The following is a 13,197-nucleotide window of genomic DNA, read 5'->3' as shown; positions in this document are numbered from 1 at the left end:
ATGGGAATTTCAGGACACTTAATTATGCTCATGAGGAACGTTTACGTAGATAAAGAGGCAGTTGTTGAGACAGAACAAGGGGATACTGATTGGTTTAAAGTCAGGAAAGATGTACGTCAGGGTTGTATCCTTTCACCATACCTGTTCAATCTGTATGGTGAGCAAATAATCCAAGAAGCTGGACTATATGAAGAAGAACGGGGCATCAGGATTGGAGGAAGACTCATTAACAACCTGCGTTATGCAGATGACACAACCTTCCTTGTTGAAAGTGAAGAGGATTTGAAGCACTTGCTAATGAAGATCGGAGACCACAGCCTTCAGTATGGATTGCAGCTCAACACAAAGAAAACAAAAATCGTCACAAGTGGACCAATGAGCAACCTCATGATAAATGGAGAAAAGACTGAAGTTGTCAAGAATTTCGTTCTACTTGGATCCACAATCAACACCCATGGAAGCAGCAGTCAAGAAATCAAATGATGCATTGCATTGGACACACATGCTACAAAAGACCTCCTTAAAGTGTTAAAAAGCAAAGATTTCACCTTAAAGACTAAGGTGCGCTTGACCCAAGTCATGGTATTTTCAATCACATCATATGCATGTGCGAGCTGGACAATGAATAAGGAAGACCGAAGAAGAATTGATGCTTTTGAATTGTGGTGCTGGTTAAGAATATTGAATATATCATGGACTGCCAAAAGAACGAACAAATCTGTTTTGGAAGAAGTGCAACCAGAATGCTCCTTAGAAGCAAGGATGGCAAGGCTGCATCTTATATACTTTGGACACGTTGTCAGGAGGGATCAGTCCCTGGAGAAAGACATAGTGCTTGCCAAAGTACAGGGTCAGCGGAAAAGAGGAAGACCCTCAACGAGGTGAATTGACACAGTGGCTGCAACAATGAGCTCAAGCATGACGACGATTGTAAGGATGGTGCAAGACTGGGCGTGTTTCATTCTGTTGCGCATAGGGTCGCTATGAGTCCAAACTGACTCAATGGCACCTAACAACAACAACAACAGTGGGTTGTATTACAGGAGAGCAACCCTGAGCTTAGGGAAGCTGAATCTCTTCTAATGGGTAGTAAACATGCCTGCCCTTTGCTCTGTAAAGACTCGCTATCTTTATTATATACGTACGTAAGCATGTATACCCTTTGTTTCAAAGGGAGATACTAACTCTGTCTTCCAGGACTATTCACTATGCAAACATCCTTGAAAAGAATACAGCCAGTGAGCACCTCTGCTGATAAAATGTGCAGAAACACCAGAGACTCATGGAGAATTGTCTCCCAACAAACATGCACATTTTCACGTGTTATTCAGATTTTTTTGTCATTTTAAATGGCTACATATAGCGTTAGCTTATCACACAAAAGTAAAATTTTGCTGCAGATCATTCAAAAGCAGTTGCAGCAGTGCATCGACAGGGAACTGCCAGAAATTCAAGCTGTTCAGAAGAGGGTGTGGAACGAGGGATATCATTACTGATGTCATGTGGATCTTGGCTGAAAACAGAGAATACCAGAAAGATGTTTACGTGTGTTTCATTGGCTGTTGTCATGGACTGAATTGTGTCCCCAAAAATATTTGTTGGCTTGGCTGGGTCATGATTCCCCTGTATGATTGTCTACCGGTTTATCTTCTTATGCGATTTCCCTGTATGTTGTAAATCCTATCACTACGATGTAATAAGATAGATTAGTGGCAGTTACATTGATGAGGTCTACAAGATTAGGTAATGTCTTAAGCCAATCTCTTGTGAGATAAAAGAGAGAGAAGCAAGCAGAGAGACATGGAAACCTCATACCACCAAGAAAGCAGCTCTGGGAGCAGAGCACATCTTTTGGAACTGAGGATCCTGTGCTGAGATGCTCCCAGACCGAGGGAAGACTGATGACAAGGACCTTCCTCCAGAGCCAACAGAGAGAGAAAGCTTTCCCCTGGAGCCAGCACCCTATATTCGGACTTCTAGCCTACTGGACTGTGAGAGAATAAACTTCTCTTTGTTAAAGCCATCCACTTGTGGTATTTCTGTTATAGCAACACTAGATAACTAAGACAACTATACAAAGGCGTTTGACCACATGGATCGTAACAAATTACGGATAACGTTGTGAAGAATGGGAATTCCAGAACACTTGATTGTGCTCTTGAGGAACCTATACGTAGATCAAGAGGGAGTTGTTCGAACAGAACAAGGGGATGATGCGTGGTTTAAAGTCAGGAAAGGTGTGCATCAGGGTTGTATCCTTTCACCATACTTATTCAATCTGTGTGCTGAGCAAATAATCTGAGAAGGTGGACTGTATGAAGAAGAACTGGGGCATCAGGATTGGAGGAAGACTCATTAACAACTTGCGATAATGCAGAAGACACAACCTTCCTTACTGAAAGTGAAGAGGACTTGAAGCACCTACTGATGAAGATCAAAGACAACAGCCTTCAGTATGGATTACATCTCAACATAAAGGAAACAAAAATCCTCACAACTGAACCAATAAGCAACATAATGATAAACGGAGAAAAGATTGAACTTATCAACAATTTCATTTTACTCACAGTCAATACCCATGGAAGCAGCAGTCAAGAAAATGGCTCATTACATATGGCAAGTCTGCTGCAAAAGATCTCTTTAAACTGTTAAAAAGCAGAGATGTCACTTTAAGGACTAAGGTACGCCTGATGAGCCATGGTGTTTTCAGTCACCTAATATGCATGTGAAAGCTAGACAATGAATAAGGAAGACCAAAGAAGAAATGACACTTTTGAATTATGGTGTTGAAGAAGAATATTGAATATACCATGGATTGCCAGAAGAACAAACAAATCTGTCGTGGAAGAAGTAAAGCCAGATTGCTCATTTGAAGCACGAATGGTGAGACTATGTCTCACATACTTTGGATGTGTTATCAGGAGAGACCAGTCCCTGGAAAAGGACATTATGCTTGGTAGAGTAGAGGGTCAGTGGAAAAGAGAAGGACCTTCAACAAGATGGATTGACACAGTGGCTGCAACAGTGGGCTCAAGCATAACAAGGATTGTGCGGATGGCACAGGACTGGGTGGTGTTTTCGTTCTATTGTACATAGGGTCGCTATGAGTCGGAACCGACTGGGTGGCACCTGGCAACAACACATATAGCTTTAAAGAGTCAATTGCAGGGGTGTCAATCAGTTTATCATCCAAGCCTCCTCACATTTCCTGGTAATGTTCTTTTCGGTTGATCTCGTTAAAAAGAGCTTCCCTTAGACATTTCAGTTTGGTGCAGAATGGGGTCAAATATCCCAATCACTTTGGTGTGTTGTAGCTATTCACCATAGATATCAAATGTGCTATTCCTGGTTTGAAGTCTTTATAGCCCCTTCTGCTTGGCCTTATGTATAAATATGTTCTGGCTAGGAGCAGCAAACGTGTCTGTTGTCTCAAGATGTTATCCAGAAGGAGACAGGCTTTGTGAAGCAGGATATTAATGCCACTGCTGGTAGTCCAGCCTGCACTGGTTTTCTTCTGCAGAGTGGAGATACTTCCTGACATGCTCTTCTGCTCACATGTCTGCCTGAGCCTCAGACAGAAGCTCCTACTGCCTGCCTGCAGTGAAAAGGGTGGAGGGAATCTGAGATCCAAATAACAACTATTTTGTCAAGACATCTGGAGAGGGCCTGGTCTGGTGATGGAGATTTAAAAAAGGCAAAACAGGATCATGACCAAGTTTTGGTCCTCAGATTTGTGTGCGAGGCAAGTACCAATTTGGAGGCTTCCTAGGACTTTGGGGTTTTCTGAGTATCTAGAATGTTGCAGAAATGGGACAAATGGTGAGAAGACTTCATCAGTGGAAGCACTCTGGAGAGATGTTTTCTAGTCATAAAGGTTAAATTCCATGATAGATGTGGCCATAAAATCAGAGCATAAAGATGGGAGGAGGCAACTTCAAAACTTTTCTGAGCAAGCAGTGATCAAAGATTAAACAGAAGGCAAAGAATTATAACTAAAAAAAAAAAAAGACAGGAAGAGGTATACAGTGCTGTCTTCAAAAACTTGTAAAAAGTAAAAAGTGAACTTATCACTCATTTGTCCAATATTTTTGAGAACTCACTGAGTGCTTCATGCTCTTCTAGGAGCTAGAGAATCGGTGGTGAACAAGACAGATGAGCTTCCAATTTCATGGAGTGTCAAGTCTAGAAAACAAATATCTGAGATCACCACAAATTGTGAAGAGTTCTATGAAAAAAATCAAATAGTGTACTGTGATAGATCAGTGACTCGTGCATGATATGGAAAGTGGAAGACACTGTCCAAGGGATTGTTTCATGCAACAGAATGGTGGAATCCAGATTTATAATACTTTTAAAGATTACTTTGGTTTCTGAACCAGGGAGACCAGTGAGGAAGCTTTTGCAGTGGTCCACGCAAGCAACACTGGTGGTTGGTAGAACTTAGGTAGCAAGAAAGTCGTTAATAAGCAATGCATTGTCAAGTTAAAGCAACTGAAGGTGTTGGTGGATTGGCTCTGGGGGAGAGAATTAATGAAAGGAATCAAGGATGACTTCTAGGTTTGGGACTTGGGCTACTTGGTAAAAGGTACATCATTACTGAGATAAGACTTAGGAAGGAATAGTTTTTAGTGAGGTGGCAGGCAAGCATGATAAATTGTATCAAAAATGGAAAGGGGGCCCTAGTAAATATATCTATATGCCTTCAAAAGAAAATCTTGTATGAAAATAATAATACTTGATATTGAAATTGCTGCCCAGTTTTGTATAGTTGTCGTGGAGTACCTAGAACCGTATTTGGCAAATGGATGAGTGGGTTGATGAATGGATGGGCAGATGGATAGGTGGATGGATGGATAGATGGACGCACGAGTGGAAGTGTGTATGGATGGATGGAAGGAAGGGTGGTTAGATGGGAGGGAGGAGGAATGGATGGATAGATGGACAGATGAATGAGTGCATGGATGGATGGCAGTCTGTCAGTAATAAATGCTCAGATTGACCCCCTCCCATTTCTGCCTTGTCTGTTCCATGTGTAGCTGTACTTAGGAAGCCATCGAAGGCTGCTCTCTCAGAAAACCCAGGGTGTGGGTCCTAGGGTTCTGAGCCAAACTACTTTGTACATTCAAAGAGCCAAAGAGTGAGTTTGTCTTAAGCGTTATCCATAATTCTTTCCCATTGCGATGACGCTCTGTGGCTCAGGTCAAGTATAAATGCAAGTCGTTTTTTTTCTCCACTTTATGAAAATGATCACAATACTCTTTATTTTACCAGACAGGAAGCGCTGCTTGCGGCCATCAGTGAAAAAGATGCAAACATTGCCTTGCTGGAATTGTCGGCCTCCAAAAAGAAAAAGACGCAGGAAGAAGTCATGGCTCTCAAGCGGGAAAAAGACCGACTAGTGCACCAGTTAAAGCAGCAGGTGGGGCCTCCTGCATGCAAGGTGTCTTTGGCTGGGTTTGGGGCCTTGGCTGTGTTCCCTGGGTTTAGCCACTCTTCATTTCCCTGTGCCCATCCTTCGGGCTCAAGCAGCTAAAACCAGGCAGGAGTAAAACAGCCCAAGTTGTCACCGGAGCACCATTTTACTGTGTTTCTATGTTTATGTGCGTGTTGCCTGGGCTTGTGTTGTTTGCAACCAGTGCTGTTTTCCTTTCTTTTGTATTAGCACCATCTCTCCAGAAATAGCTCTCAGCTCTGTTCCTTCCAGTGGACTTTGACTTCTGCCTAAATTCTGGAAACTCCTAATTAAATCCTGGGCACCTTCTTTCCCATTGGACCTGTTATCTTCTCTCTTGCTCACAAGCCCCCATAAATAACTCCCCTCATCCAGGTCTTTAGACATCTTTCTCTCCATACTTTCAGCTTTGCTTCTTCAACTATCTCTCCCGGGACTTTTCAGCTGAGGAACATCTCCCAGCCCCTAGCACTGCCACACTAGGCGTGGAGATCCCAGCAGCCACGAATCAGTTATCACCTGTTCCCCCACCCCCTTTTCCTGTGTTTTCCTCTCTCTAGGTCACTGCATTTGTTTTGAAGGGACAAGAAAGAGGGACATGGTCCTAACTTAAGCAGAAAGTTCTTTGCTCTCTGGGGGGTTTTCTGAAAGAGGCTTATATGGAAATAATTGCATCCGAAGCTTCTTAGAAAATCACTCCTGAAATCTTCAGCCATTATTCTTCTCCATTAAAAAAAAAAATTAGAAAGAGAGGGCTTTTGTACTGATGGTTAAAGATATTCTCTCAAATCTTACTTCATTATGAAACCCACTCAGTTGATTTGTCGCCCAGTGGGCTGTGGCCTTACAAAGTAGCTGCCACATCTTAGCTAGGGCCACACACACATGGCTCTGAAGCTCTCTAAGCATTGTGTGGTGACCACTTGGAAGGCATCCACATTGATTTCAGTGGCCAGGACTAGTTCTCTGCCTTTCAGGGTGGTCTGGGCTAAGTGAAAGGGAAGCCACAATGGAGAAGCCTCCTCCTCTTACAATTGGGCCAACCCTTTTCCTCCTCAGGAAAGAAAAAGTTTCTTTTGGCCCTGAACTAAAGTCCATTTCTCATGGGGGCTGCCTTGCTGAGAGAGACCACTGCCCTCTCATTGCAGAATTGCAGAGGGAGAGGCCAGTTATCGCCAGACATTGGGGTCATTCCACAGAGCGGCATGCCGGCCAGTGCTGGCCCCGGGTTCGGGGCTGCTTCCATCTGACCTCTTTGTTTGGGGCTGTGCATCTTCTACACTGGGTTTCCCACCCAGCTGGTCACGGAAAGTCAAGATCAGCCTCCTTCTTTGCTTTCCCCTAATTCCTACCCTGTGTGCCCTGTGCCCTCTCCTACACCTAGCTGTTGCAGCTTTTTCTCACAGGTTTATAGACCTAAGAAACAGCCCCCAAGCTCGAACATACCATGCACTTGTAATGCTGGCTACAGCCCAGATATTACGGCCAAGTACCATGGGTCCAGCTACGATGCATACATGATCCAAAGGTCTCAGGTTAGTCAGCTGCTAAGGAGACACTTGCCCCCTCCATGGGGGATGGGGGTGTAGAGAAACTACAGCCTATCTTGACCTTTGACTCTTTTGATGATTTCCAGAACTCTATGGCCATAAAACCTGGAACCACACACAATGGCATTCATTCTATCATGCGTCGTAATGTCATTTCACTCGTTACATATTTGCCCGTGGTTCCATACTGGGTGGCACCCATAGGTCAGCTCTTCAGAAATGGCCCAACAAACTTTCAAAGCCAAGGCTGCCAGAGGCCTTGCTGCCAGGCATGGTGGAACATTGTTTTTCTTTCTTGTCTCTTAGATATTTTGCTCCTCATATCTCCTTCTACTTCTGTCAATATGGATCTTTTTTTTTTTTTTGTAAGGCTGTACTTTTTTTTTTCATCTCAGCATCATGAAAATGCACTCCTAGATTTCAGAAAGGATTGAGTGTAGCTTTCCGTTTGCTCCTGGGAAGCTGCACAAAGCCTTCATTATCTGGGACAGGCAAGGTTTTGGGTATCATGGGGCACATTTGGGAAACCCCACCCATGCAGAGGTAGGCTCCCACCTGGGCTGAGGCCAGGTCTGAAGGGCAGTGGTGGAGAAAGAAGCAGCGAAGGAGGAGGATGGGCTTCTCAGTGATTTAGGTTTTAAATCCGTTCACACATCCTGCCCACCACAGAGCAAGAAAAATCATGTGAATTTATTTATCCTTATTGTAAATGATGATGATTCTAACAGTAATAATTATTGCTTTGCTTATAAAAACACTTCCCTTTTATTGCATATTTACTCTGTGGCAGGCCATGTAGCCAGTGTCTTAGGGAATTTGGTACCATAGTCCTGACAGCAGCCCTGTGGGGTGGGTACCAGGACTAGCTCCATGTTACAGGGGGCATCACTGAGATTCTGAGGGTGGAATAGCTGCCCAAAGCCACATGGCTTTGGTAAAAGTTCCACATATACCCGACCTGGTTCCAGAAGGAATTCAAGCTAACAAGCAAAAGGGTATTCCCAGAAAATGTGATGTCCCCATATCTTAGTGGACCTGAAGTAGGTGACAAAAATTCATTTAAGAGTGTTCTTCAGCCATTCACAGAGAATGAGTTCTACCTAGAGTTCTTAAGCTTAGGATATTTGATCACATCAGCAATAATTATCAGTACTTGGGAGCTCTCGCTGTATGCCAGACATGGGCCTAAGCTCTTCACCTTCATTCACTCACCAACTCTTAACAAGCTGAGGAGTTGGTGCTCTGATGGAGAATGAACCAGAGGTCCAGAGGAACAGGTACCTTGCTCAGGCTTCAAAGCCAGACCCATCATATTGCTTGAAGAGATCCTTTGTTACACAGCTATAAATGGATTTTGCAGAAGGTGTCTGGAGGTGGATTGGTTAGGTTGAATCTTGTTGCTAGTACTTGTTAACTAGGTGATCACAGACAAGATACTAAACCCCCCTGGCCCTCAGCTTCCTCATCTATAAGTTAGAGCTTACAGCCCAAATAAAAACGTAAGGCATAATGCATATGCAGGCAGTCCAGCTTACAAACAAGATCCATTCCGTAGTCTGTCTGTAATCAAATTGGTAGGTAAGTTGGAACATGTACATTCCATTTTCATTGGTGCTCTATATGTGTGAGCTACTATTATTCCTGCTACTCCTGCTGCGCCTACCACCAGCACCACCACCACCACCATCACTACTACTTCTAATCTATGTTATCAGCACTGACCCTCAGAGGTCATTTGATTTTTGTCATCACTGTTTTACACACACCTGGGAGTCACAGTTTATCGAGAGTACACCTCTGGCAGAAAGAGCAGAGAGATGCTGACACCTCAGCCTTCCTTGTTCTGCCTCCCCAAAAGCCTAAGCACTTGGGGAGCAGTGAGCAGACATGTCAGGAGCCTTCAACCACAGCTCCCTGCTAAGAGGCCCATTAGCCATTATTGAATTTGCCTGCCTTTGTGTATGCAGCTTACAGAGACATCAGTCAAGGAGGGTGTCTCGAAGAGGGCAAGTCCCAGACCTCAATTCTAATCACCTGCATAGCTGACCAGAGAGAGCAGAGCTTTTTGGGGGCCCAGGCCAAAGGGAGGGAAAAGCCCCCAGTCCAGGTGTTCACCTGCCCAGTTTCCTCTGCAGAGGTTAAAGTAGTTTGGCTCATGAAAGATACCAACCACCCTCTCCAGGCAGCTTTTTGAGCTGGTTCTGTGTCATGTGAAAATTTCTCCACTCACTGTCCATGCTGTCCCTGGTGACTGAAAGTGAGCCCTCCCTCAACAGCCCCCACGGTAATTGCACCAAGCCGGCACATATTTGACATTCAATAAACATTTGTTTTGTGAACGAACAAGTGATTCATACATGCCAGGCTCTATGCCAAGTGCTTTACGTATATATAAATTTACATATATTATCTCATTTTTTCCTCTTAATTGACCAACCAACTTACTGATTACCTACTGTGTTCCAGGCTCACTGACAGGTGCTAGGGATTCAGCTACAACAGATACGTACCTGCCCCAATGAGGAGAGTATTATCCGATTTTTCAGCTGTTCAGAACTCCAAGAAAGCAGAAGACTTAATCATCATCAAACCACTCACACCTGGCAGTGCAGGGTTTGGTCCCAGTTCTTGTAGGGTTGCCGAGACTTTGCACTTAACTGGACTGAGCACTGTCTTCCTAAAGCAACACTGTTAGCCATGGATTAGCCCCAATACATCATAGATGGCGTCAGAGAAACACAGGTTCAATGCCTCAGACTGTGGCTCCCGAGCTGCCAAAGGGTATAGGGGTGAGAAAGGAAATGCAATTCGATGAGAATTCCACTTTGGAATTCAATTCAGCAAGTACTTACTGAGTGCCTACTATGTGCAAGCCATTGTCCTAGGCACTTGGAATATATGAGTGATTAAAATAGACAGAAGATCCCTTCCTCATGGAGCTTACTTTTTAATGGGGGAAGAAAGGCAATAAATAATGAACATAATTAAATTATATGGCAGAAGGAAGAAAAATATAGACTAGTATAAAGATGAACACAACACCTATGGAAGCAGCAGTCAAGAAATCAAACTGCCCATTGCATTGGGCAAATTTGCTGCAAAAGACCTCTTTAAAGTGTTAAAAAGCAAAGATGTCACTTTAAGGACTAAGGTGCCCTGACCCAAGCCACGGCGTTTTCAGTCACCTCAGATGCATGCTAAAGCTGAACAGTGAATAAGGAAGACGGAAGAAGAACTGACGCCTTTGCGTTATGGTGGTGATGAAGAATACTGAATATACCACAGACTGCCAGAAAAACAAACACATCTGTCTTAGAAGTGTAGCCAGAATGCTCCTTAGAAGCAAGAATGACAAGACTTCATCTCGTATACTTTGGACATGTTATCAAGAGGCACCAGTCCCTGAAAAAGGACATCGTGTGTGGAAAAGTAGAGGGTCAGTGAAAAAGAGGAAGACCCTCTTTTGACACAGTGGCTGCAGCAATGGGCTCGAGCATAACAATTATGAGCATGGTGCAGGACCGGGCAGTGTTTCATCCCATTGTACTTAGGCTCACTATGAGTCAGAACTGACTGGACGGCACCTAACAAAATAAGGATGAGCAAGAATGCCACGGGAGGAGTAAGGGGCTGGTGACATTTGGAAGGATGACACCTGAGCAAAGACTTGAAGGAGGTGAAGGAGTGAGCCATGTAGATACCTGGGGGAGGAGTGCTCCAGGCAGAGGGAATAGGCAGTGCCAAAGCCCTAAGGCAGGAGTATGCAGGTATGTTTGGGGAACAGCAGAGAGGCCAGTGTGGCTGGAGTGAACAAGGAGCTGAGGAGGCCAGTGTGGCTGGAGTGAACAAGGAGCTGAGGAGGCCAGTGGTCAGAGCAGGGATGGGTAGGGCAGGCAGTGCAGGACTCCTGTGCAGGGTCTGCTAAGGGGTATACCCTGAAACTGAAACTCCCTGCAAGTAGGAAGCAGAGTACACCATCCCTGCAGCCTCAGAATGGGGACAGCTTCCTTGAGCACCGCTCTGGACTGCCCTGTTTAAGGCTGCCCAAGTGAGCCCATTCTCCGTATCCTCTAGCTTTGGCCTCCAAGGGCTCCCAGGTGCTTTGAATTCTCAAAAAGCACTGCCACACGTGGTTTGAGTCACAAGGAAGAACTAATGCCAGGATTCACCTGTCACACTTGAGCTTTTCAAGTAGTGTGGGAGCAGGCCCTTTGATCAAATGCCCTCCCTGACTTTCTGGCAGTCTCAGTACCATGCCACTGGAGTCCAAAGCCCATACCCTCCTTGCTGTCAGGAGGTAGACAGGGAACAGCATGGCAACCATCATTCCACGTCCTGCTCCAGTGGTGTTGGCTGCGCCCTTGGAGAAGTGCAGCCGGCCTCCTGGCTAGGCCAGCTGTTCTCAAACTTCAGCGGATAGAAGTGTGATCTTTTCTGAAGATAAATGTCATGTACACTCATCACCCACCAGTCCCCACTGCTGACAACACTTCCGTGGCTTTCCTTGCTGTTGGGATAAAGACAAACTCAAACCATTATACTTTCTGCCTTGTGCATGCTGTTCCATCTGCCAAGAGCACACTCCTCTCTTTCCTTCACCTAGGTAATTCTCGCCTTTCCATCCAGTCTCAGTCCAGCATCACTTCCTCAGGGAAACCTTCTGGGATTTTCTCGATTGGGTAAGATCCCCCCAAGTTGGTACTCTCATAGCACATGTACATCAAAACACTTGTAACAGATACCATTTTGAATAATAGCTATCTGTCCTGCTAGTTTATGAGTTTCGTGAGTGCTAAGAATATGGCTTCATGACTTTTTTTTTTTTTTGCTCCCCATTTATCTCCAGGCCTAGCACGATTGCTATTATGTACTAGGCATTCAGTAAATGCATTGAGTGTATGAATGTGGGAATTGCCAGGACAACTTACTAAAAATAGAGATATCATCAATCAATTGTGAGTTTTGTTCCCTTTAGACAAGACTTGGCCTTGTATTTTTTTCTCATCCTAATATTCTAGGCAGCCACTACCAACCTGTAGGAGTTGGTACAAGGATGAGACCCGTTTGCCTATTGATGACCACAGAATGGCATCATGCCCTTTCTTGCCATGGTCCAAGACACTTCACGAATATGCCTTTTCCTATACTTGAACTCTTCGCAGTGGTGGTCATTTTGAACCTTTCCTCTGAATCTCTTCACCTTGTTCTATTTCAAATCTTCTCCAATTCCTTAGATTCTTCTTGATGAAAATGCCACTGAGTCTCCAACTGTGGCAGAGATTTGTTGTTGTTATGAAAGGAGCCCCCCATTTTACCCCTGAAACTTCTGAGTGTCTCATAAATCAGTTTGCCTAGAAATACCTCAACTCCTGTTAACCATCTGTCAGGAAAGCCAGAGAAGGTGATATGAAATGAATTTAGAAATTCCAACTATGTTTAACAACAAAAGAATCTTTATGACACTCATCAAGTGTTGACATTTGGGTTGGTTGTAGGCTGAGCGTGATATCAAGGTAAGAGAGCAGAAAAAAAATGTAACTTTCTGTTACTTGTTGCATTAAAAAAAGATAATGGAATAAATTATATTTGGTAGTAAATGTGTAAGTCTTCCCAACTTTGAAATTCTTCCTATTTCTGTTTCCTCACAAGTACACACCTCTGATACTTTTACTCCACTGCTTTAAAAAAGTCTGGCTTCCAGATTTGTGCACCATTGGAAGAAGGTCTCAGTTGGGAAAGAGTTCAGTTTTGATTTTGCTTTTTCGTTAGGGAAATAAGCTTTTTTTTTTTTTTTTAAATATTATTAAAAATTACCATCTTTCCTTCTCTTGTGTCTTGGATCCAATCCTCTCAACTCTTTGCCTCCACCCTTGAAGAAAGAGCTGACATCAAAATAATTAATTCTGAGTCACTGGATTTGCCTGCTGTTAAAGGGTTTTTGAATAAAGCTTAAAACTAAATCTTACCCCCTAAGCCTTATTCCCATACGTTCCCCTGTGTGCTGAAGCAGTGATATGAGCATCCTTGATGCAAATGCCTTTATAAAATGAGGGCCAGACACTATTGTTTAGTTAAAAGGAGAACCAGCTTATTTCTCAGAACCAGTTAGAATGCCCTTCAGATCAGAGATAAAATTGTACTTGGTTTTATTTTTCCCTTTCCCACCAGTATGTTCTAGGCATTGCTGTTGGCCAC

At 43.9% G+C, this 13,197-nt stretch overlaps 1 protein-coding gene across 6 annotated transcripts in view; it reads left to right on the top strand.

Moving 5' to 3' along the window:
- The window catches only part of ERC2 (ELKS/RAB6-interacting/CAST family member 2), a 1,130,613-nt gene that overhangs the window by 865,859 nt on the left and 251,557 nt on the right, over positions 1-13,197 (top strand). For all 6 annotated transcript variants that reach the window (XR_007514402.1, XM_049862256.1, XM_049862252.1 and 3 more), the window contains one exon: positions 5,272-5,419. Coding sequence is in view for 5 of the 6 variants with exons in the window: in XM_049862256.1 (XP_049718213.1) it covers positions 5,272-5,419 (148 nt within the window). In the remaining variant the exon portion in view is untranslated. The remainder of the gene's footprint in view (positions 1-5,271; positions 5,420-13,197) is intronic.

Source organism: Elephas maximus, chromosome 20, assembly GCF_024166365.1.
Source record: "Elephas maximus indicus isolate mEleMax1 chromosome 20, mEleMax1 primary haplotype, whole genome shotgun sequence".
Taxonomy (NCBI): domain Eukaryota; kingdom Metazoa; phylum Chordata; class Mammalia; order Proboscidea; family Elephantidae; genus Elephas; species Elephas maximus.
This window is presented reverse-complemented; position numbering and strand designations above follow the sequence as displayed.